This window comes from Drosophila takahashii, chromosome 2L, assembly GCF_030179915.1.
Source record: "Drosophila takahashii strain IR98-3 E-12201 chromosome 2L, DtakHiC1v2, whole genome shotgun sequence".
NCBI classification, from domain to species: Eukaryota; Metazoa; Arthropoda; class Insecta; order Diptera; family Drosophilidae; genus Drosophila; species Drosophila takahashii.
In genome coordinates, this window is record NC_091678.1 from 1761866 (window position 1) to 1788402 (window position 26537).

At 36.2% G+C, this 26537-nt stretch overlaps 1 protein-coding gene across 2 annotated transcripts in view; it reads right to left on the bottom strand.

Moving 5' to 3' along the window:
* Positions 1-18420, bottom strand: part of ed (hemicentin protein echinoid) — a 92571-nt gene extending 74151 nt beyond the window's left edge. For both annotated transcript variants that reach the window (XM_044394866.2, XM_044394867.2), the window contains exons 1-2: positions 18265-18420; positions 16880-17263 (exon numbers count right to left, since the gene is read on the bottom strand). In XM_044394866.2, the coding sequence (XP_044250801.1) occupies positions 16880-16973 (94 nt within the window). In that variant the 5' untranslated portion in view covers positions 16974-17263; positions 18265-18420. The remainder of the gene's footprint in view (positions 1-16879; positions 17264-18264) is intronic.
* Between the last annotated feature and the right edge of the window lie 8117 nt (positions 18421-26537).

The window sequence follows — 26537 nt, forward strand, 5'->3', positions numbered from 1 at the left end:
AATTTTCGGGGGGCCAAAGCATTTTGTATGTCACATTTGTTTGGCTTGCTGTGAAGAGTGGGAAAATGGGGGGCGTGGCAGGCAGGCAAATTGGCAGTCACCAAAAACACAGCAACCGAAAACAAAAAAAAAAGTGCAGCAGCAGAAAGAAAATTTTACGCGACACGCATTCCGAAAAATGCAAAAATGGGGGCCGCAAAAATAAAAGTGAAAGGGATGAAAGGTTGGGGGCGGTGAATGCAGCGGAGTGGGCGTGGTCCTTGTGAAAATTCGCATGAAATTGTGGTTTTGTATGTGGTTGGGTTGAGGGGTCTCTCATCAGAAAACCACCCACTTGGCTTCGAGAGAGCATCGAATGTTGGCAGCCATTTTGAAGTGGCATCCTTTCAGCCCACTTAACACCCAAACCCCCTTTTGCACCCACCCATGTACATGTGTCCATTGACAGCGACGATTTTTGCCATAATTATTATGATGATGCTTGGCATTTGGCAAACAAGCAACGGAAGGCGGCGAAACGGGGGGTCTAAAAAGTGGGCTGAGGGGCGTGGCTCAGCAAGGACATCGCAGAATGCCAACCATGGCAGATGAGCCATTTTATTGCCTGTACATTTGCGGTTATTTGGTCGCCCAAAGGGGAAAACACATGAGTGGGGTACAGGAAAATGGAGGGGGGTCATGTACCACCATGGGTCAATTGTTTATGCGCGAATTTGGTGCGAGTTTGGAAAACAGAAGAGAAATCCAGGGGTGGGGAAAGGGGTCTAATGGGGAAATGCAGAGTGCATTGCATTTTCTGATTTACGAAACGGCTTCTGGGGGGCCAAACTTCTGAATGAAACTCAGAGATGAAATTAAATGGAAAATTTAATTTGGTTTCATTAGAGGAATAGGTTCTCAATAAAAAAAAAACAAAATATTTAAAACCTCGTTTTAATTATTATTATTATTTTATACAAAATGCAATGCAAACATTTTTTAAACATAAATAAACTTACTTTTGCACTTGCAGATTTTTAAAATAATAATAGGATAACTTAAAAGAGAGTTAAAAAATTTTATATTTATTTTTATTATAATAAAAATTTGCATATGCATTGCTTTTCCGTAAAACGTGTCTATAAATTTAGCTTGTAAATTGATTCTCTATTTCGCCACCAAATAATCAGCTAATGGCGAACAAGTTCAAGCAAAATAAAGAGCAGAGAAGATTTTTCGCTGCTTTAGCAAATTTGCAAATGTTTTGCCGAACGATGGGAAAGCGGGAAAAATCATTGCTGATTTTCCGAATGCAGCAGTAGCAGCATGGGGGAAAATTCACTGGATGCATCTGTTTTTGATTTGAAAGACGTCAAAGGGGATGTTCAGGGGGTGGGGTGGTGAAAAAGGAAAAACCCAGAGAGAAGATCGTGTAAACTTCCAGGAACGAACGATAGCTGCGCTAATTATTGCGCATCATTGATTCGAGAGCTGCGATGGGGGGTTAAAGGGAGTCAGGGGTGGTGGCTGAGAGGGGGTTAAGCGGGGCTAAGACTCATATCAATGATGGCCACTGTGCTGAGATGAAACCGATAGCAAACTCCGAGCATTTCTCCTTTTGCAGCGTTTCGAATTTCGAAATTTGAACTCGAAGATAGCTTGTTTAGAAGGGAGGTGTTCAGGGGTTTTCAGGGGGTTATTTGTCATGAATAAAATGAGCTTTACGCATGTGACGAAGATGAGGAGATTGATGTCTGTCGCATCCATTAATAAAGCAGCAGAGAAACTAATTTTATTTTTTTTCCGCTACGCTTTAATCTGATTTACTCCTCTTTTCCTCTTTTGGTTACACTTGATTAGGATTTATTTATGTTTCTCTCTCAATTTTTTTCTGCCAATTACAATTACATTTAGAGCAGCTGCTGAAAGCTACTTAGTAAAAAGAGGGGGCAAAAAACACAGAGATGGAGCGACGACAACTTTTACTTTTTCGCTTTTGTAATAGAGAAATATTTTTAGTTGTTTAGTTATTTCTGTACTCCTATTCAGCTATTTTAGTTGGCACTTTCTTTTTTTAGCTGTGAAAATAATTCATAAATCTTGGAAAAGCATTGTTAATTAAACAAAATGAAATGGAAAAACTTACAACGATAGTCATAATAAAAAACCTTTCACAAGGCCTTTTTTGCGGTTTTTTTTTCATTTCGCATCATTCACTGGACTTACCTAAAATGAGATGGAAAAAAATAAATAATTAGTTTATATTTGTGAGAAATTGGATCAATTAAATTTATATAAATGTGGAAAGTTATGTGGTAATATAAAATAGTATTTAATTACTAAAAGAAAGGTCGTTAAAAATTTGTTTTATGTAATACAAAACCCAATACGTGAATTTTTTAAGGTTAAATATCCTGAAAACATTTAAGTTAACCTTTAAGATATTAATATGCAAGTATGCGATATGCGATTTATGCAATATTATCGTTGAATTTCAGATTTATACCTCTCGCTTTCGAATAAAGTTCATTCGGAATGTCAAGAGACTGAATGAATAATTATGATGTCAGCGCAATTATCTCTTGAGAATTAATCGATGTTTCTGCATAAATTATAATCACACACGTTTAGAGCAGATATTTCGTTTGTCACAATCTTTAGCTTGCGAATGGAACCCACAGCAATTACGGAACTGTCTTTCATCCCCGGGAATTTTCGACCATAAAACACCAAAAACCAATTTACCAGCAATTTTTGCTCGATCTACGGGCGGCTGAGAAGGAAGCTGAACTTTATAAATAGCCAGGAAAACAATGCAACAGGAAGACAGGGTGGGGAAAAGGGGGTATGCATTTTCCCCTCCCCTTTACTCCCTTCCCTTTGCTCTGTGGAACATTCCTCAATCAATTTCGTCGGTTTCCTCTGGCGTCTCCTTCGTTTTTCTTATTTACTTTGCATTAATTAAACATGCCCTGCCACCTACTCAGAGCTCCCCGCCCCCTTTTCAGCCGCCCCCCATCTCATCAACTTGGTGTAGATTTTTCAATTCCCCCACTTGAGCACTGGAAAAGAATTTGTATTTTAAATATTTGTATTTCTATAAGAATTGAGTAATTTAAAGTCCATTTCATTAACAACTACAATCTATGATTACTATAAAGTACACATATTTTAAACGGGAAGTTGAAAGGGCAGGTAAAACTGCTTGACATAAGAATCTAAAATAAAACCGAAATTCGTAAATAATTCACAATTGCGTAATAAGATTAAATTGATGACCCCAAAATGCCACAAAATATTAATACTAAATATTTTAGATCTGAAAAAATGTTTGTTGGTGACTAGAACTAATTTAATTTATTAATGCACTTTTTTAATGAATATTTTTGAACCCTTAAAGATTTTCTTCAAGTGTACCAGTAGCATCTGCGGCAATCTTCGGTTTATATTTAAATGTCTGTGTGGCAGAGACGCACGTGCAGCACTTCTTGCCTCTCCCTCGCACCGCACTAGTCCCCTCTCCCTTTCACCATTCGTCTCTGTCAAGTGGCACTGCATCGTGCCCTCTCTTTCGCACCAGCATCAACCCCCCTCCCCTACCCCTACCCCCCTTTTGCACCCACTGTGCCACATTGCAGTTTGTCATTGTAGCAATTTCAATGTTGCGCTTGTCAATTTTGCTGTTTCTCATCCTGCCATCTCACTCACTCCCTCGCATGCGAATCCCCCTGCTAATATAGCCACCCACTGCCACGCCCCTTCGCCCCTCGTGTGGCTGATGCTTTTTCCAGTTATTTTGCCACAGCAGCAGAAAAGCCACTTAAAGTAAGCGGCGGCAGCAACACAAGTTGCATGTTGCCAGTTGCAAGTTGCTGGTTGTCTTTTTTTTTTTGATTTTCCACATTTTCATTTGAAGAAAACCGTAAAACTACTTTTGAGGATAATATTTTAAACTAAATTCAAAGACCTAAAAAAAAGACTTTAAAAAGAATCTGTATTTTTAGGCAATTTAAATTAATATAATACTTGAATAATTCCATTATTTCTGCTTTTATTTGTTTGATATTAAATGAACAATAATTGGTAAATATACATAATCGAACCAATTTATTTTTAATCTGCTTATGTGTAGCTACTTTTTTGTGCTACGTTTTTCTGCAAAAGCTTTGTTAGCTCTTCATCAAATGAATAATTCAGCCATTAAATAAAGCAAATAACATTTTTATGAACAGAAAAACTTCAAATAAAACGTACATTTCTTTAAACTCATTCATAATAAATTTTATCACTCCAAATTGGCAATTCTTTTGGCTAAAAAGCGTGCACAAAAATAGCAAAGCTGGCAATTTAGATATGAGATCTTGCCGACTCTACGAATAATTCTTCATTGCCGCATGGGAGCATTTATTTTGTGCTCAACTTCCCCCTCATTTTTTGTATTTGAGACTGCACACAGACAATTTAATTTCAATGTCGCCGCAATTTAAAAAGAAATGCAACGAGGGGGAGAAAGTGGGCAAAGGGAATGCTCTCTTTGTCTTTGTCGCAGCGAGTGAGGGAAATAAATAGTTTTGTTTTGACACTCTTAAGGCGAAAATGTCAGCGGCGCATCTCCGGCTCCTTTCTCCACTTAATTCTCCGGTCTTCTCTGTCCAGCTTTCCATCTGGAGCCCCCAGAATCTCCACCCTCTCAATCTGTCCCGCCCCGAAAAATGTTTCCCTCGCTTTTGGAGAGCCTGCATTTGACAAGTGGATTTAGCATTGGTGGCACTCAAACAGCAAAGCTGACATAGAAATCCCAGAAAAATAGTATAGCCGAATTTCTAAATACCCTTTTGATAGTTAGGAAGTAGTATTTCTTATGAAGATCGTTTCATAGGTATTTATGAAGTTTCTCATTTTTTTTGGATATGTCAAGCTAACATTTCTGTTTAACAACTTTTAAGAAATTGGAAAAATGTTTTCAAAAAGAATAGAAAAAATATTATAAAAAATCTTAAACTTTCAGTTTTCTTTAATTTAATTAATATATTTTAATATAATATTCATATAAGGTTTTTAGATTTTTTAAATAAAGAGAAGTGTATAAAAGTAAAGTGAAGAGAACGAGGTTTACTAAACTGTTGGCCAAGTGTTTTGGGCAGCTGCTGGAAGGCTTTTGCCACTTTTTGTTAGTTTTCTATTTCCCTGTTTTTTCTGTGTTCTTTTTTTTGCGGTTTATAGGCGTTATGATTGGATGTGTTTTCCCATTTGTGTTTGTGTGGGCGTGGCTGGCGCAACAAGTTGACAATTTAGCTGTATTCCGCTTCCTCTTTTCTGGTTCTTTTGCTGTTTTCCCATTTTTTTTCGTTGGCTAATGAGTTTTTAAGTGTCACGGGGGATGAAGAGAGTCTTCAGAGTCTCCAGTCTTCTCGTTCTTCTCGCAATGCTTCGGCGATAAACATAAACTGACTAAGCAAAACCAGCAACAACTACCGTTTTCCCACTGATTCTTTGAGCCACTTCTTACAACACTTCTTGTATGTTCTCTTATTTTATTTCATTTATTTCTTCGCTTGTGACATTCTTTTTACAGTTATAAATCAAGCGCAAGTCACGTACAGTGTTCATTACCTTTGAAGATTACAGTGACTGTTGCTTGGAACAGAAAAAAATACTGTTAGGACTGTACTCGGCTTATAAAGTGGGGCAACCAATTGATTCGCAATTTGCTGTTTACACAAAGAATATTTTATGCAATGAATCACATAATTTATAATTTTTTATTATGAGAATTTATGGACAGAATAGTTTATTTTGTTCATAGAAAGAATATTGAAACGCTGATTTTAATCACAATTTTTTGATTAAAGAATTGTTATTGATAATATCAAATAAATATTTAAAGAAGTATATTTTCTGCTTATTAAAACGATATATAAAATAACATATCACATCCCTTCCATTTGTTTTCTGTGTACCTATCGATGCCTGGCCACATTTTCTCCAGGTGCTGCCCTTAATTTTCACACCTTTTCTCGCTTTTCTGCTTGGACAGCTGCACTCCCCGTATATACAGGTTCTCCCTTCGTGTTTGTGTGCTGTAATAAACCCCATTTACACCGACAATTTTATGCTTTTGTTTATTGTTTGCTTTCTCTCCCAGAGTTCGGGTTCATTTCAAAATTTGTAACGAACAAGAAGAATAAACCTTACGAAGTGGGCCACATATAATTAGAAGGTGAGGCACGTCATCGCAATTGCTTAGAGCCTCTTAAATATTTATACATTCCGCTAATAAACAATAGTGAAGAATACCAAATATTTGCAATTTGTTTATTTATTAATTCTCGCTGGCTGCAAAGGGAAAAGTTCTTCGCTTTTATTTCCGTCTTGTCGCTGGGGGCATAAAAAATCTACCAACAATGAATTAATTAGCATTCTAGTGCAATATTTTTTACGCTTTGCTGTTAAAAAAGGCACAAATTAAGCAATAATAAAACCACTAAATTGTGGCCAGTTTTTTTGTGGCTGAGATCTTGCAAATTTGCCAGAAAGACACTTTTATGGCTGCTAAATTGTTAGGAAATTTAATTTAGAACTCAATATTTTATACAAATTATTTTTAAGCACAAATTACCGAAAATAACGACTTTAAATTGAAATTTAAACAACATACAATTGGCATTTAAATTATTTTCTTTTTTTGCAAAGCTTTCAGCACTTTCGTTTACCCCAATAAAACCTTGAATGTGCATTGAACGTTCATTAAATATTCACGCAAATCTTTAAAGCTTTTGGCAATTATATTTTGCATAAAAAATGCACATAATTTTTGGCTTTGCACAGTTTAAATTTGTGCAAAAAACAAATAAGAAATAAAGATTCGAACAGCGTAAAAGGAATTTCTATGAATTATTTCCAAATATTTTCTTTTCGCCATTTTCAGCTCGCATAATTGAATTATTCTCTGTGCTCGGAACACAAAAAAAACCAAAACGAATGCACCAGCCATCTATAGATTTTTAGTTCTAATTAAACAAGCAAAATAAACACGCATTATGGGCAAATAAAAACCTAGAATATCCCGGTTACATGTTTAATTTATAAATAATTTGCCAACAAACAAGGCATGCTTTTATCTTTGCAAATAAATAAATTAATTTGCTTATGTCTGGCATTAAAAAGGCTAAAGTGTCTGTTGCAAAGTCAATTCATTGAAATTTATCTGGTCTATTAAATATTTATGTAAACATTGACAAACACAACAAAGTGGGCGGAGTGGGTGGGTGGGAGTTGAAGGACATTCACAGACTCTGACAAACGCATCAAATTGTGCAAAATTAATTAAAATGCATTTCATTTATGAAATTTAATACGAGTAGTGCATTCGAGGCACTCTGAATACCCTAAAAAATATTATTAATCGGGGTTACCTAATATCTATCAATTTTTAGTTTAACTAAATTCAATTAAATATATTTTAAAGAAAATTAGGAAATGACTATTATTTATTTAAACCAATTAATTATTTTATTAACCCCAAGTTAACCAAAAGCTAATATTCCCCTTTATTGAATCAGCATTAAAATCAGTTGCTTATGGATAGTGAAGCCTCACCACCTTCACAAATGACAAATTAATTGAAATTAATTTATATTTAATAAGCTTTTGACGCGCAAAAAAAAAACTGTGTAATGCTTAAAGGTAAATTTTATTTTTTAATTTAGTGGATATTTTCGCCAGCCGTCTTTTTGATATTTTTTACGCGTGTGCAATCCATTTTCAATTATGTGCAAAATTAATGGCAAACGTTTTCGGTGGCATGTTTGTTAATCAGGCTCTTCTACCACCATTTTCAATCCCCTTTTTGCTATCGCAAACTGACTTTTGATTGATTTTGTGGCACTATTAAAGCGTATTTTGGCTGGAATGTCTTTGGGCACGCAACAGCGATTTTGTTTTACCCTCTTCGTCCTTGAAGTGTTAAGGATTATGCTGGTTAGCACAGGCACCCCTAAAGAGCCACCCACCCATCCACAAAATCAGCCCACCAGCTTTCTACTTGGAAGGGCAGACAAAGACATATTCCTCGAGTAGATGGAAATCAAAGGACAAAACACACAGACAGGAAAATTCGAGGAAGGGGCTCCCAACATATCGATGACTGCCAAAGCAGGGTGTTTAAATGGGAGGTTTAAGGGTATTTTCCCAGCACATCCCCCCTCAGACATTTCCCTAATGGCAATTGACATAATTACGCAAAGTAGTTCCTCTCCATTTCCCAGACTTTTGCTCAAGGTAGGCGAAAAGTTTTTCAACTTAGATTAGACCTGCCCCACAACAGAACCTCCGCACTCCACGTTTACCTTCAATTTTTGTGCCCACCCCAAAATGGAAATTAGGCTTTAAAATTGCCCTGGAGGCGTCTTTAAAATTTATTGCTGCCCTTGCTGAAACTGAAATTCCCTTTGCCAAAACCATTCCTAAATTTATTCAGCCTACTAGAACATTGCCAGGGTTTTTCAGGGGGCTTTGGGCACTTGGAAAAAAGATGAAAACATTTTAAAAATATTTTAGTTTAGGAAAAACAAAATAATTTAGAGTTTGAAAATAAACCGAACAATATATTTTTCAATATATTTTATTTTTTTATTAATGATCGTTGACTATTGTATCAACTTAATCATAGTTATTATTTTGTATTTCGGGTTTTGTTTTTGGTTCACTCGTTTCATTTAAAATGGCAACTATTTTATAGTAATAACCGATACCTTCAAATAAATATTTCCAGTGCACTTTCCCTGCCTTGAGGTAAGTGTAATGAAAATTACTTAAACAGAGAAAAAAGAAGACCAGTGAATACAGCCTAGAACTTTTAAGCAGAGTTATTCCTGTTTTTTTTGGCCCGAAGGGGAAAATGTTTGCCAGCACCGAAAAGCCAAGGAAAAATCAGGAAAAAGAGGGGGTTATAGTAAGAAGTCGGAAAAGAAACTGTTTGACTTCACTTTTCTGTTTGTTTGTCCTTGAATTTAGCTTTCTATAGCCGCAAAAGCCAACCCGAATTTCCCCCGAAACTCCCCCCGCACAAAGTTATTATTACAAGCACATTTTCATTGCCAGACAAAGAAGAAGGAAAAATTCGGTGGGGGAAATAAGGGCGAAGACGAAGTCAAATTGGCGCCGAAAAAATGTTTCACATACATTTTCACTGGAAATTGATTTTTTTTTTTGGGTGCCACCCCGCCTTTTTTGGGTTGTCAATTGAATTCATGGCGTTTTATTTGCCTTCCCCATTTTATTTGTATTCTTTCTGGTATTAATTTTTTGTTAAAGAACCTGACACTCAAGCAACCATCATTTGTCAGCGGCTTTTCCACTTTTGGCAGGTGATTAGTGAGTGCAAATAAATATTTAAAGCTTTCTCCTCAAGTTTATGGGGGTTTTAAAAAATATTTTCCATCCAAATTAAATGTGAAGTAGCTAATAATGAAAAGCACTTAATGGATGCGAAATGGGATATTAGATTTAAATTTGAATAAACACGCAAGCTGGGAAATAAACTCATAAATCCATTAAAATGCATCAATTATTTACTTCTTTGCCCAGATAAATTACACAATAATGATGAAATTAATTAAAGAGGTAAATTCCATTTGATTTATTCTCAATGTCTAATTCCCAACAAAGTTTTCGTTTGAAGTCATAAACATAAATTGAAATTTGATCCGGCTCATAATTTACATTAATCATTTTGATCTTTAAACCCAGCTTAGCAACAATTATTTAACGCATTCATAATTCATGCTTAATTTATTGAGGCAACTTTTCTCTCCCCAATTTTCTACATTTTCTTATTCTTCTTCCGCGACTTGCAGATTAATTTAACCCCTCGACTTGAACTCTCCCACCCGTTTGATTAAGGAAACTTTAAAGTTTTTAATTAAAAGCACATTGCTCTGTATTTCCATTTATAATTCAAAAATTAACAAGTGAAAAAGTGCGGGGATAAAGAGCTGGGTTTTTATCCCATTCATAGACTTTTATTGCCATTTCATGCGCTTCAATGAAACTCAATAAAAATACACACTTTTTATTTTTTGCTCACCCCCATTGAAAACGAAAGGCCATAGAAAAAAAGTTGAATATCAGAAAATTTTAAAATAAATCGAGCCAAGGGATGGAAGATTCACGGAGAGTGCAATGAGTGTTATATAATAAATGCAGACGACAAACAATGGATAGAAAAAATATTGGCGAAATGATTAAAAATGGAAATAAGGAAATGCAATTTTTTACACTTTTCCCGCAGGTTTTTTGCCCCACCATACCATTTTCCTTTTTCCGTTTGTGTTTTCTGTTTGATTCCGTAGTGAAATCAATTTTGTGCAATGCGTAAAAAACAAATAAAAATATATTCCGAGTGCCAAGTGAAATTAATAACAACACTTTTGGGGGTTGCCGACTGATCGATTCGTTTGGGGGTTGCAAATTTATATTCCACCTTCTTTTTTTAATATCCAGTTTAAGAATTTATTATTTGTTGAAATATTTTCATCGGGTCTTAATTTCTGTCGACCAAATGAGCATTACAAGGGGTGTTTTTTTTTGGGATGACAGTCGGCACAGCCGGATTTCAAATGAGTTTTTACACTTGAGACACGAAATTAAAACTTGAACTGTGGCCAAAGACAAAAACCCTTAAAACACAGAGCCACCCTTGGGATAAATCCTACCCCTCTTCCTCTCGATTGGGCAAATGAAATGGAATGTTTGATTAGAAAAATGTTTTGCATAGCGTAAAATTTTATATTCCTTTTACCATTCGTAATGGGCGTGTCAAAAGGGAAGAGGGACGGTGGGGTATTTTAACCCCCGTGTGACGACTTAAACGCTGGAAACGAAATGCGTTTTACAAAAAAAGGTTTTCACAGTTCATTTTGTGTAATTTCTACAATGTTGCTTTGCATTTCTCTCAGACAGAGAATCCCCTTTAACCCCCTAAGCCCCCCTTAACCCCCGTGTTTTTCTTTCAGACAGATGCACAACCCTAAAAAAGCGAATTGATATGCTTGAGAAACCCGGCAAAAGTAACAAAAGCATAGAATTGGATTGGATTGAACCGAAAGGGGGATTGCATTTTTCAGGGGGTGTAGTGGGTTAAGGGATGCACTGATTTCGGTGTCTTCAATTTTCCACCAAGGGTTGAGCAGCCCGCGGGGAAAACTTTACACATATTTTCCACCGCCTTTGTTGTTCTTTTCCCTGTTCCACAGCGATTCGAACAAATTCGAGTGCTAAACGATCATTATGAGGTTTTAGCCAGCACGGGGGGTTGCAGAGGGTTAAGGTTTTGTGCCTTCAGGGTTTCGGTTTTGTGACTGCGAAATTGAAACATTCGGATGAGGTCTAATTAATCTATTTATTTAGGCGGATTGAGCATTGCCTAGGGATTTTTTGAATAATATTATTATGGCATTTGGAAAAGAAGCCATGGGGTAGTAAAAATATTTTGCCATTATGATAAAATATTAAACTACTTTTAACTTGATTTAAAAATAATAAATATTTTAAGTTTTATTATTTAAATTCTTTAAAATTGTTTATTAATACCTTTTTTTTTTTTTAATATAAGTACAAGTTTAAAAAACGTATAATTCCTCAAAAAATTTATTTTTCCAAGAACTTTTTATCAATCTTATATTTTTTTAAGTGTCGGAAAACAATCTTTTTAATTTCTTAAGTACCTAACAACTCCCGAAAATCCCAAAAAAAGAACCCTCTTCATCTTCAGCTCATCCCAGTTGATCTAGACTTGGCCAACTTCTCCATAGAGACTCCACCCTCTTAGAAAAACCTTCTTCAACCTGAACCCAACTCGCCTTAACCCCTTAAAGACCCAAGTCCACTTAACCCGCTAACTCCAATCAAGGAGAAAAAACCAGTGGCGAAAAACAGTCAGCCATAAATTTATCAGCGAAACATGAAACGTGCGAGTGGCCAAAAAAGAGAAGATACTGCGATGCGTTTGTTCAGGCTGAGATACTCCGATAGCGATACCCAAAATACAGATACCGATACGGATCCAGATTCAGATTCAAATTCAGATCCAGATAAAGATACATGCAAAAGCAATCAGTGTATTGACCACAACGATTTTTGACATGTTACGCATACAAATTAGAGCAGACTGCCCCTTCATTTTTTCTTTTTGGCCCCAGCCTTTTCTGATTTTTTCTCTTTGGCTCATTTGAAAGCGAAAGAGCAAAAAGCAATCCCCAATAAAGAAGCCAACAAAAGGCAAAAAGGAGAACTGAAAGCAGAAATCGGCAAACAGAAGCCAAAGAAAAGTTGAAGCAGTTAAAGAAAGAATTATATATATAAATAAAAACAGCATGGGCAAAAAAAAAAGAAACGAGTCGGGAAAAAAGTGCTGAAAGGGTAGGAATAAGTAACGCAAAATACAGAAAAAATAAACATACAAAAGAACCCACAGATATGTGGGCGAATGAAAAATGCTCTTCAAAAGGCAGCAAACCTTCTTTAGGGATATATAAATAAATGTTTTTATTAATAAACAGAATAAATATGAAAAGTGGTTGAACAAAACCGAAATAAATATTTTTTAAGAAGTGGAATTTAAGTATTTCAATTAAATATAAATTTGAACGATTTTTCAAGATGTATAATGTATAATCCCAAATGTATAAAGAGCTTAAACCTGAGGATTTATTTTGAATTGAAGAATATTTCAACTTAGGTGTAAATAAATTCGTTAAAATTTAACCATATGCAGTGGATTATAAAAGAGCATTAGAAGGCAAAAAATTCCATCTAATCAAGAAATTCTCAGAGAAATTCAGCAGAAGTGGACAAAAAACTATTGGCATCATCATCAAGTACCCACAACACAATCTATGCTAATGATCCGAAATGTCTTCAAGACCCATTCCCCTCGGTTCCAATTCCAAATTCCAGTAGCCAACGCAATTAGCAAAAGGTGAGCGGGGTGAGGGGATTTTGAGGTGAGGTTCGCCCCCGTTGATTCATGCGTGACAATCGCCGCTGAGTTGGTCAAGAAATGCCATCACGTCAAGCGTTTTTCCAACCAACTTTAATCGCATTCGGAATGCACAAAAAAAGAATAACAAAAAATATATAAAAAATACTTTGGTAAATCAATTAATATTCAAAAGCTGTTGAGTCAGTAGCTTCTAGTTAAGTGCAAAATGAAAATTCAAATAACCCAGAGATTAATCAACATTAATTGATATTCAAAAGCGGGTTCTCTATCAACGCTTCATGCAAATATTTATAGAAATTAATTTTGCACATGCCGGGCAGCAACGTCAAAGCGAAGAAATAAATTGGCTTGGTGTGACAAAAAACTGTAAAAATCATTGACATGCCGATAAAAACCAGCAAGCAAAAGCGACGCATAAAACTTTAGAAAAATATTTATTTTCTGCAAATGTTGGGGAAAATTTTTCTGTAACCAAAACCAATGACGAGGTCGTTTGGAGGGTTAAACAAAAAAGAGAGGGAAAAATCGTGCTAACTTCGTCATCAGTCAGCAAATGTTATTGAATTTTTATCATTTTTATTTACCATTTTATTGTGTGTCCGCAACTCGCGAGCAATATCATTTTAATGTTGAGATACTCTGACTGCATTTCGGCTGTGAATGGAAGTTGTTTAAACAGCTGCCGGTTTAAATCCGCCACCCACCTCAAAAAGAAAAAGCCAAAAAATATAGAGTGCATAAACATGACTACAAATATACGAACCGAGAGATATAAATTCTCCGCTTGCGAGTTATAAATTCCATATGCCAAAGCATCAAAACAAAAATGCGTACTGGTTTCTTTTTTTCCGAATTTTACGCCAGCAAAATAAAACTTTGAGGGATTTTGTAAGGGGGCAAAAAGCTGTATCTGATTCCATGGGGTTGGGATAGAAATTTGGGGGAACATACCCATTTTAAATATTAAGTTTAGTAAATTATTATTTTTCATTTATTTTTTTAATTTTAGATTTCATATATGATTATTTCCTAATTTCGGTTTTATTTTTTATATTTTAAAAATATATCAAAATAATTTCCATGAATTCTTTAAACATTTTTCCCTCTTTCTTTTGTTTATTTAACTCCTACCTTTGCATATCAATATTTCCCCAACAGACACTGAAATTCCAGCTAACTAAACCAATTTATTGTATCCAAAATCCCCTTTGTATCCGTATCCCAGTGCCTCTGGCCGTCTCTTTTCCAGTTTTCCGTGCAATCCAACTTTGATTTTGCAAATGCAAATTGTGAAAATATATATAAATTTTCCTCTGCAGGAAAAGCGCTTCTCATTTCACTGCATCTGTTGCTAACCTCTGTGCTTTCTACCTGTCTCTTTTTGCAGCCCCTGCACCTTCTTTTTTACCCGGTTTTCCCCCTTTTTTGGGGGGCAACACATTTCCGCACACGTCGCTGAATTTTGCACGTAAAAAATGTTTGAAACAAACAAAATATTTGTTTAATTTATTTTAATTTCAAAGTTGCAGCAGTTGCAGATATTTTTTGGCCAGCGGAAAAGGAGGTAAAGCGTGTGTGTGTGGAAAAGGAAAAAACAGGGACAATAACAACTCCGGAAAAGTGAGAAAAACTAAGCCACAATCATAATTCACGCGCTAAAAACAGCAGCAGAAAAGCGGGGAAAGCGGGGGGAAAAAGAAGTTTTAGGAGCGCAGGCACTTGGAAAAGCCAGGAAATGAAATGAATGTGGAAAAACTCAAAGGGAAAGCGGCACGGACAACCGAAAAAAGGAAAAGGGCGACAGTTAGCAGGTAGACAAACGAAAATAAAACCCAAAGGCAGACGAAATAAACATAAAAACCCGAAGAAAACGAACACAAATTGTTGCAAACAGCCTTTCGAGATGTTCTTAAGCAATATCCTGCGTTTTCTCCTTGAGACACACACAGGATTTTTCGAGGAAAACTCAGCCAAATTGGAAGGCACTTCAAGGCTCAACAGGAAAAATGTCACGAAAATTAGGGAGATGGGGTGGAAGAAGAACAGAAGTAGTGGCTAAAAATAAACTAGAAATATGGTTTGGAAAATGTAGTTTTTGAGATTAAAATACTGTACTGTTTTAGAAACCGATGATAAAATTTTGTTTTTATTTTTCTGAAAGATTTGTTCTATTTTTTTCTACAGCAAAAACATTAGGTTTATTATTTCCTTGCCTCCTAATTATTTGGCCTAAGCCGCAAAAGGTTTCAAGTTTTCCCACTCCTCGTTGGTAATCTTTTAATGTGTTTTTAATGTCGGATCCCTCAACCCCTGGAAGTATTCCCTCTCGACCACTGTCATCAAATCTAATAATGCCCCCGAGTTGAGCAATTCCCCAGAAGCTTGAGGCCAACAAAACCATTCGCAGAGAGTTCATTGATTTCTGATTCTTGTTTTTTTTGAGTCGGAGGCGTTGACAGTTAAGCTGCAAAGTCAACTTTTACGAGTAGTTCTCCGTAAAAGCGCTAGAAAACGCGTGTCAAAGGCCCAATTAAGATGTCAAATCAACACGTTTTATTTATTAAATGATTACGCACACACAAAACACAGCGAAGAGGAAAATGCGGGAAGCGCCATAAAGTTAATGGTGCAATATATATCTTTTTAGAGGGGGTAAAAACTAATCGCAGACAAATTAATAAAGGAGCTGCTCCTCTTTTCGAGTTCCCTTGACCGATTTGCCCGATTGACTGGATATAATTCACATTTAAATTTAGCCCCAGCCCTTGCTTGTTTATCCACCGGAGTTCTTTAAGTATTAAAAAGCATTTTGTAAGCAAAGTATTATATGTGGAGAAGGGAAAAACTTTGTTGAAGCGTGCCAAACTAAAGTTTTCTTATATCCCACTATGTCCCCCTGTTTTTGTGCTACTTTTCTTGGGGACAGTGAATATTCTTGCATAATAAAAGCTTTCCTCTTGCTGATTCGGAAATTATTAATGATTTACCCAAGGTTGCAACAAAATTTATCGATAAGCTTTTGATATTTTTAAAATACAACCGTTTTGATAATTAATACAATTTTAACAGCTCTGTTTTATCGATTTCTTTCTTTTTTTATAATCCTTCTGAATACATAGTTTTATTTATGGAATATTGACTGTACTTTAAGTTTAGATTCAATATCGAGAGCTCTCTCGGTAACAGTAAATGCTGCCAATTGACAGGATCGAAAGTGAGCTGCTGAAACGTAGAGGGGGGTGTGGAAAATCGGGTGGAAAATTGCGGAGGAGGCTTGAGGAGCTGATAAAAAACTTTATGCTGACGTCAAGCTGCAACAACAAAGATCAACAAAAAACTAAAGTGACGTCGCAAGGTGACAACAGCAAAAGCGACATTGGAAAAACGGTGGGGAGGAAAATACCAAGGAAAATTGATGAAAAAAGGGGAGCCTGTCATAAACAGGGGATGTCAAAGGAGGAACCGAAAGTTTTAATTGATTTGTGATATGCGTGTGCCAAAAACAACGCAGAAGCAAGGGATAAATTAGAAATTACTCGGTAGTAAATGGAAAAGAGGGTCAGAATCTGAATTTATAAAGATTAAAGACCTTTCGTATTTCGAATAAAAATTCAATCTAATAAATAAATTGTAGATTGCTAGTATTATAAATAACAAAATCCCGGATTAATACCTGGAATTTCATGAGATAGTCTTTCCAGGAATAATCTTAACCTGCCTTATCAAAATTTAAAAAAGTCGTAAACAAAACAATTAAACTCGACGATGGGAAAAATTGTTCCAAAATTTAAGATTTAATTTTGTTGGACTTTGTTATTAAATATAAATATTAAAAAATTTTATTGGTTTATTTTCATATCAGCAATAAACAAACAAGGGAAAAAGAAATAAACTTACCGATAAGAAAAAAGTTCCAAATATTTAGCGTTGATCTCCTCGAACTACTGCCATCCAATATTGCCGTCTCCTTCATGGCAATTCGTCGCCTCATTTTGCCAATATTTTTTATATATATTTTTATATGCTTCTGCTGTTTATTCCTTATATTTTGGGTGGGTTTAATAGCTACTTCCGATTTCCTTTGGCAAAAAAAAGTTTTGCTATTATTGCAGCAATCCAAAGGGTTCTTTGAGCTTCTTCTAGCTGCTGCAGATGTTGTTGTTGTTGCAACGCTCCATTGCGTTGGTAAATGTCTTATTTTTTATTATATGTGGATATATTATGTATTATTTATTGCACATGAAACTTTTAATGGGTATCCAAGAAAACGAAGAAGAACAACTGAAAATGGTTAAGAATGATGAGGTTAGCTAAAATTTGATTGAAAGATATTGAATTTTTTGTTTATTTGGAGTTTTTACTTTTTTAAGTTTTTAAAGATCTGTTCTTTAAGTATTTACAGTCTCTTAGTTTTTTATATTTAGATTTATGAAGTTTTATGGAAGATGGTTAGGGGTTTTTAGTTCCATTTTACAGGGTTCTTGAGGTTTAACATTTATTTTGTGTGATTTGGTCTTTATAAACGATGTTTTTTAAGTTTTGTTTAAGAATATTCTTCGTTTATTTGTGTTTTAAACACAGATTAACAGTTACACTGGGATTTCACTATTTTTTTAATGTATTTTTTCTTCCAATGTTTTAAATTAATTTGGTCGTAATTTCATTGTATTTTGTTGGTTTTATACTAGTTTTAAGTATTCTTCCTAGCGTTTCTCCTCTCTATCACTTTTATCTTTTCTTCACCTTTTCTACCTCTCCTTTTTTCACAGTTATAATTGCATTTATGCTTCACACTATTTCGTAGTTGTTGTTTGGGAGTTGCAACATGTTTTTATTGCTTTTTTTTGTTGTACTTTTGAGCAGGTAAGAAAATCACTTAAGAGGTTTCCAAGAAGCACACACAAAGCCACATTGGGACACACAGCCACACACGCACACACGTTGGAAGGCAAACCTGTTTTCCAGGTAAATCGGCAAAGGTGTGCGCGTGCGAGGGGGACAGGGCGATCGCCACAGATCGCGGATGGAGAAGAGAGGGAGAGAAAGAGAGCGAGATGACGCAGATGCTGCGTCTTTTTTTCTTATTTATTTTAGCTCTCTTTTTATTTTCTTTAAATTTTAACTGTTGTTTGTTTAAAATAATTTGTTAGAGATTTTTGTTAAATATATATTTCAATATTTTCAAATGTTTTTGTTTGTTTTTTGTTTTACATTTTTTAAATCCAATGAAATACTCTCACTATGCACACATATGTTTAACAATTTGTTTTAATTTTTTTTACCTTAAATGTAGTATTTTTTCTATGATTTTTGAACAATATTGTAACCGTTATATTTGTTGTTGTTGCTCGCGGACACGCGAAAATCGGAAAATCAGCGGAAAACGACGCGCACTCACTTTTTCTGAACCTTTCGAACCGAAAATGGAAAACACACAGAAAACAAAATTGCGAGCTACAAACCACGCGGTTTGAAGCAAACCTATGTTTCAAACATGTTTTACGACAGAGAGGTTCGAGTGAGGGCGGATTGCAGCTCTGTTACGTTTACCTACGTAGCTACAGCTACATTTCTATGAAGTTAACATGGGTTTGCACGGTTAACAGCACCAGTTCGAATGGATTTTAGGTTAGGTTCGATAGCAAACCACTCTCTCTTCCTCGAAACTCTCTTAGCACTTTCTCTTCGCACTTAACAGCTTAACATTTTACTTGACAAAAACAAAAAACTGTTGTTACGAACACGCAATGTCTACATTACTTACCAGCTTTGTATTTAATTTTTTTCAAAAAAGTTCTATGAATTTTGAAAGTATAGAACTTAACAAGTCCTGTCAAAAGAAGTTTATCTTCAGAACTATTTATTCGAACCATTTACAATTACAAATTACCATTACAAATTTTTCATCTCATAAGCCATTTATGAAACAAGCTGGTTATGAGATGGGAATGTTAAATTGTAGTTTGTTCAAATAAACCGTTCTGAAGATAAACTTATTTTAATTTTAACAGAGCTTTTTAAGTTCTTTAGGGCTAGTACTCAACCCAACAAAAGGACGTTCAAAACAAAAAACTTCATATGAAAACAACAATAATTTTTTTTTTTTGTTTCATTTGAAATGTTATGTTTTGGACGACTTTTTGTTGGGTGAGTACTAGCCCTAACTTTAACAAATTCATGGCACCGTTGCTTAACTTCACTTATTGACACACTGCTGACCGCTGGTTTAAGCAGGCCATCCACAATCGAATTCGTTCGACGAACATTTTCGCGAGCACAGGCAAGATAGATTCGTTTCTATCTTTGTCAAACAAATTCCTATTAAATTTAAACGCGAACACACACTTTTTTTCTAAATTTTTTACCACTGATCCACAAAATCTTTTTCACTTACCAAAATTGTATCCAGGAAAGATCCTCACTCGACCAAGTCCAAAACGGAAAAGAAAGAATAATCGATATGAGCCAATCAGTCTTGCCTATCGAAAGTGTGACCAGAGTTACTACACTATGACGTCTATCGAGCGCGTCTTTCCAGTGTTGGAAAGACGGAAATTATTTGAATTTTTTACCATTTTAAATTCTTGAGGCGGTTACAAATCGTTAGTGGGAAACTCGGAGCAGGGCTTCACAATCTGAAAATCAATGGGCGCGTTCAGCAGAACAATGATACCTGACCACTGATGGATTTCTTACGATAGTTCTGCTGAACGCACATGATTACCAATCATTATGCAAGAATTTTGCATCAGTGATCAGGTATCATGTAGCGTAAGAATAGTACGCTACCTTTTCTTGATATGGCTTCTGGCATGTATCGATAGTCGAAAAATCGAAACTTATTAACATAATAATTTGAATAAAAACCATAAATTGCGCGCGCACTGTCTGATATATTTGTTTACTTTTACTCCATTACAATGTATCATGAGCGTTCAGCAGAACAAACTTGATCACTGATTACACAGAAACACAAAATTAAACTTTGTGAAATTTCCACGAACCATTTCAAGTTTTCCATGATATTTGGGTGCTCCTGAGTAAAAGTCCCATACAAAATTATTTTCCATCACCTACAGGTTCCGCGGTATAGCTAAGAATACAAAAAACCGATGTTTGCCGACATTTTGAATTACGTGGCCTATATAATTGGACCAACCTTTATTATTTTCGGTAGGACCTACTCTCAATACATCAAGGCATTCCTAAAAAATAGTCCCCATTGTGAACTATTGCCCATGTCTTTGGAATTCGACGCCAAAGTTGAAAATCCCAAAATTGTAGAGATTTTTCTGATAGAAAAACTATTTAGGAGTAGATAATGAAATAAAAAAAACGGTTTTATTAGTATAATAAATCCAATAAAAAATATTCTCATGAAATCGCTTTAAACCGAAATTAAAGCATACAATGAACAATAAATATAATGAATAGTTAAAATTACTTCCATTCAAGATTAAATCCTCAGAATTGTTTTTCCATCAGAAAAATCTCTACAATTTTGGGATTTTCAACTTTGGCGTCGAATTCCAAAGACATGGGCAATAGTTCACAATGGGGACTATTTTTTAGGAATGCCTTGATGTATTGAGAGTAGGTCCTACCGAAAATAATAAAGGTTGGTCCAATTATATAGGCCACGTAATTCAAAATGTCGGCAAACATCGGTTTTTTGTATTCTTAGCTATACCGCGAAACCTGTAGGTGATGGAAAATAATTTTGTATGGGACTTTTACTCAGGAGCACCCAAATATCATGGAAAACTTGAAATGGTTCGTGGAAATTTTTGGCTGTGTACCTGTGTTACTGATCCATCAGTGATCAAGTATCATGTTGTTCTGCTGAACACGCCCATTGTATTTTTCGATATTTAACAACAAATTATAAATAAACAAAAATATGGGGGATTTCTAAATAAGCACCATACTTGTTTTTTGCAGCTTTGGCGACTTTCGATTAATGTTTATGACACCTGTTCGGGGTCCCAGAAAGTGATTTCTGGTAGTTCATTTGTTTAAGCGACACGCTCTTTAAACTATGTTTAATTAGGCAGACAAAGTGTCCAAGTCTAACCAACTAACTAGCACAATTATTAAATAAATAATAAAAACAAGAAAGGAAGTAATTTCGGCCAGCCGAAGTTTATATACCCTTACAGGTATGCCTACTTAAAATGTTATTTTTACATTGTCAAAAATCATATGGAGCCATAAGATATAGTGGACCAATCCGGCTCGTTCCGACATATGTACTACCTGCAATAGAAAGAAGACTTTCGGGAAAGTTTCATCGCCATAGCTTTAAAAGTGAGGGACTAGTTCGCATAGAAACGGACAGACTGACAGACGAACATGGCTAGATGGACTCGGCTATTGATGCTGATCAAGAATATATATACTTTATGTGGTCGGAAATGTCTTCTTCACTGCGTTGCAAACATCTGACTGAAATTATAATACCCTCTGCAAGGGTATAATAATCACGTGGAACCCATTGGCTGCGTTCAGCAGAACAACATGATCACTGATCACTGATGGATCAGTAATCAGTAATCAAGTTTGTTCTGCTGAACGCTCATGATACATTTCGACGACATAAAAGTAAAATATATAACAAATATTGCGCGCGCAATTTGAAAATATATATTTTTCCCGCCCCCGCAACTGCAGCACTGCTCACAGCTATCGTGGATACATAAAAATCAAAAATGGCTGAACAATTATAAAGAATTCCACCGAATTTATGGTTTTTTCTAAAATTATTTTGTTAATAAGTTTCGATATTTCGCCTATCGATACACGCCAACAGCTATGTATCATGTATCAAGAAAAGGTAGCGTACTTTTTTTACGCTACCTGATCACTGATCACTGATGCAAAATTCTTGCATCATGATCAGTGTTCATGTGCGTTCAGCAGAGCTATCGTAAGAAATCCATCAGTGATCAGTGATCATGTTGTTCTGCTGAACGCAGCCATTCACTTGCGATATTGAGCTAGTTCCGATATCGATTGAATATCGCATACATCGATACCCCGAAAAATAGACCCCTGGCACCGCGTGCTTTTTCATCTTTCATCTCTTTCTTTGGGCGCAATTGCGGATTTGTAAAATTTAACTTTTTACTTACTTTAACCAACGAACAAAGGTAAGCAAACAAATTAATGCCTGTTCACGGGTGTATAGTTTTCGTTCTTTTTTTATTCAAAGATGAAACCGGAGCGAAAACAAGGAGGACGAGGGGGACGCGGGCGTGGTGGCGCATTTTACCGGGCCGATGATTTCCAAGCATCGGCCGACTTCCGCCGGTTCCGGCGGGCGTTTGTCAGCGCCTTGGCCCGGCTGGCGATGGCGGCTGATCCGAGCACCAACAGGGAGGAGTTAATCTCCCGTCTGATGGCCACCATGCTTCGCCCTGAGCGAATGGAGGCCATCTTGGAGGCCGCGGAGGTCGGCATCACCAGGGCCCCAATCAAGTCTCAATTTGTTGCGTGGGCCATGGAGAACCCGCCGGCTGGACCCCAACCGTATGGCCAAATTGGCCGAATTTTTAAAAATAATCAAAAATAACTACACAAATATTTAATAAAAAAAACTAACAATTTTTTTGGTTTAATCAGGAAAATAAAGTGGCTGAAATAACGATTTAGGTTTCTACTGACTACTTTGCTCGGTCTGTTATACTTTTGTCGTAACCTAGGTGTTACATTTCTATCTATTGCCTAAATAGAAAAAATTAAGATGTTTCAATGGATAGTGAAAACAGATGGAGAAATCGGGCAGCGGGAGCGGGATCGAGGGGACGCCCCAGCAGGAGTATGCGACTATCTCCGGAGCCGGGAAAGCGGCCTAAGGGATCGCAGCATAAATGTGGAGAGCACCAGTCGCTGCGTCCTGAGCCACGAAATGCTGCGCGAGACGCGAATCGACCTGGGCGACATGAACAAGGGGTCCCTTGTTCCAAATGGCTAAACAGCCATCAAGTGGTCTTCGGGACCAAGTGCAATCAGCTGCTCGCGTACGATGTCAACATGCGGCAGTTGGACGTAATCCCCACGGTGATCAGCCATCATGATCTGCGCGCCATCGAACTGTCGCCCAGCCGCTCGTTCCTGGCCACCACAATAGGCAAATACTCCACCGACATTGCAGTGTACCGCCTGCCAACGCGAGGGTGGGCACAGCCACTCAATAACGGGCATTTGCTGGCTGGATGACCAGTTTCTGGTCTCCGGCTCCTGTGGATCCTTAAAAAAAACTCTTGTTAAAAAAAAAAAACCCGGCCGAACTCAAGCCCGAAAAATATACAAATTTAAAAAGCCAAAATAAGACAAGACTCACACGACCAAGTCCGAAACAGAAAAGGAAGAATAAACGATATGAGCCAATCAGTCTTGCCTATCGAAAGTGTGACCAGAGTTACTACACTATGACGTCTATCGAGCGCGTCTTTCCAGTGTTGGAAAGACGGAAATTATTTGAATTTTTGACAGTTTTAAATTCTCTAGGCGGTTACAAATCGTTACTGGGAAACTCGGAGCAGGGCTTCACAATCTGAAAATCATTCTATTTTGCGATATTTAACAACAAATTATAAATAAACTAACATATGGAGGATTTCTTAATAGTAGTTGTCTAAATAAGCACCATACTTGTTTTTGTGTGCAAGTCTAACCAAATAACTAGCACAATTATATAATTACTAATAAAAATAATCACATGGAACCCATTTACGTGCGATATTGAGCTAGTTCCGATATCCGATTGAATAGCGCACACATCGACACCCCAAAAAACAGACTCCTGTCACCGTATGCTTTTTCATCTTTTATCTCTTTTCTTGGACGCCGCTGGATAGAAATTGAAAACCTTAAACAAAAAACCCAAAAACCGTTAGTACTGCAAAATTAAGCCTTATTTCATGGGATTTATAGTTTCCTATCTTTTCTTTTTAATAGATGAAGTCTGAAAAGCAGGGAGGACGAGGAGGTCGTCGCGAGCGTGGGAGCCGTGGATGACGTAACGGCCGCAGTGCCCCACATCGCTCGGATGACTTTCGGGCTGCAGCCTCCTTCCGCCAGTACCGGCGGGCGTTTGTCAGCGCCTTGGCCCGGCTGGCGGTGCCAAATACCAACAGGGAGGAGTTCATCTCCTTCCTGATGGCCACCATGCTTCGCCCTGCGAGAATGGAGGCCATCTTGGAGGCCGCGGAGGTCGGCATCACCGGGGCCCCAATCAAGTCTCAATTTGTTGCGTGGGCCATGGAGAACCCGCCGGCTGGACGGCCCCCAACCGTACGGCCAAATTGGCCGAATTTTTAAAAATAATCAAAAATAACTACACAAATATTTAATAAAAAAACTAACAATTTTTTTTCTTAAATCAGGAAAATAAGGTGGCCAGGAAGACTCCCCTTATATTGGCCAAAAAATAAAATGTAACAAAAAAATTCCAATGCCATTATTACTGGGCGAAAACAGGAAAAGTGTCTACCAGCTTTTTTATTTGGGTTTGGCTGATAGTGCTAATATAGAAAAATATTACGTTCTATTCGCAATCAATAATGATAATGAGACCAGACTGCGCAAAGTACGGATTGGAATCTTGCATTAGCAAAGTGTGACCAGAGTTACTAATGGCGTCTATTCAGCGCGATTTTCCAGTGTTGGAAAAATGGGCCGTGTTGCCCATTTTAAATTCTAGAGGCGGTTACATGGAAAGCACTATAATAGCATATTTACATTTTTTTAAAGTATTTTTAACGAATTTATTTAGATTTTCTAAGTTATTGCGTTGCATTTTGTGGGAGCCTGCCTAGAGAGCGAAACCCAGAGAGCGACGGCCGAGAGAGCAACAGCCAAGAAAACTGACGAGGGAAAGGGGTAGTGCTGTGTGGAAGGGGAAGGGCAATTTAAGGGCAATTTAAGTTAAAATTTTTTTTGAATTTTAAAAACTAAAACTGCTGTTCCGATCAATATGATTTTCGATCAATAGTCAGTCCTGTGGATCAAATGCTTAGGTTTTATTTTTCAAAAAATATTTTTCATCTCATTCATTTCATACTACGAATTCTGTAAACAAAGCCAAAATGTTTCCAAGTTAAATATCTTAAGATTCGAACTTTTGCCCAAATACGTATGTATGTACATATGCATATTTGGATATGTTTTGATTTGTACAATACATGTACAACACAATACATTCACTCAATGTGTGTTTATGTTTCTACTTGAAAGTCGATAATGTGCTTAAATACAAATAAAATTATTCATTTCCTTTCAGACAATGCAAAATTTGACAAGTTTAATATTAATAATTACACTATGCAGCATCAAAAATTAACCTCGATGAATGCTATATTTTTGGATTCGTTACGAATTCCCAAGTTAAACTGCGTTTTCCAAAGAGTTCCCCGACGCAAGGATTCTTAGCAAAAGGACCTCAAAGTTCGAAAAATGCTGAAATTGACCAACTTTGCGGAGCTCTCAGAGGCAAATGGATGCATGGCTTGGTTCGAAGTTAAAGTTTTTTAAAAGATACACCCTTTATCTTTCAAACCCCATACATAAAATAATTTTAGGATTTTTTTTAAGGCAGAAATAAATTCCAAAAAACATAGTCAAAAAACTGAAAAACATACAGCTGCGGTCAAAATAGTAGCAGTGTTGCCGCCTTGTGTTTTTAAAAGTTTGATGTTGTAATTTTTTCTTATCCAATTAGTCTAATAGTAAAATTATAATCAATACAATATTACCAGGAAAAGATCAATTACAACAACAAACTTTTAAATACACAGGGCGACAACACTACTACCATTTTGACCGCTGCTGTATACTTTTATGTTTTTTGACTATGTTTTCTAGAATTTGTTTCTGCCTTAAAAAAAATCTTAAAAATTTTTTAAGTATGGGGTTTAAAAGATAAGGGGTGTATCTTTTAAAAAACTTTAACATCGAATCAAACCATGCATCCATTTGCCTCTGAGAGCTCCGCAAAGTTGGCAAATTCTAGCATTTTTCGAACTTTGAGGTCCTTTTGCTAAGAATCCTTGCGTCGGGGAACTTTTTGGAAAACGCAGTTTAACTTGGGAATTCGTAACGAATCCAAAAATATAGAATCCATCGAGGTAAATTTAAAAAGCACTAAAAATGCTGCACAGTGTTATCAATCAAATGTGAAATCGGAAAATAATAAGTTACTTCGCTACTTTTGTTTTTCGTTTCATTCAAAACAACAAATTCCAATTTACAAACAGGTGTACATTTGTGCGCAAATTAAAATAAAAATTCACTACTTTTACATTGCAAATGCAATTAGTGAAAAAAACACAAATAAAAACAAAACAAAATAAGCAAAAAACACAACGCAAGGCAAAAGTGGGAATTTCGTGCGTATTTTGGAAATTGTATTTATGTGTCATACATATGTACATACATTTTTTTGTTAGTAGCAAAACTTGCAAGTATCGGTCAACCTTTTCAAAGTGTAAATATTCAGTATAGTTTCACGAGTCGTACAAGTAAGATCAAATTTTTCTAAAAATTATATATTTTT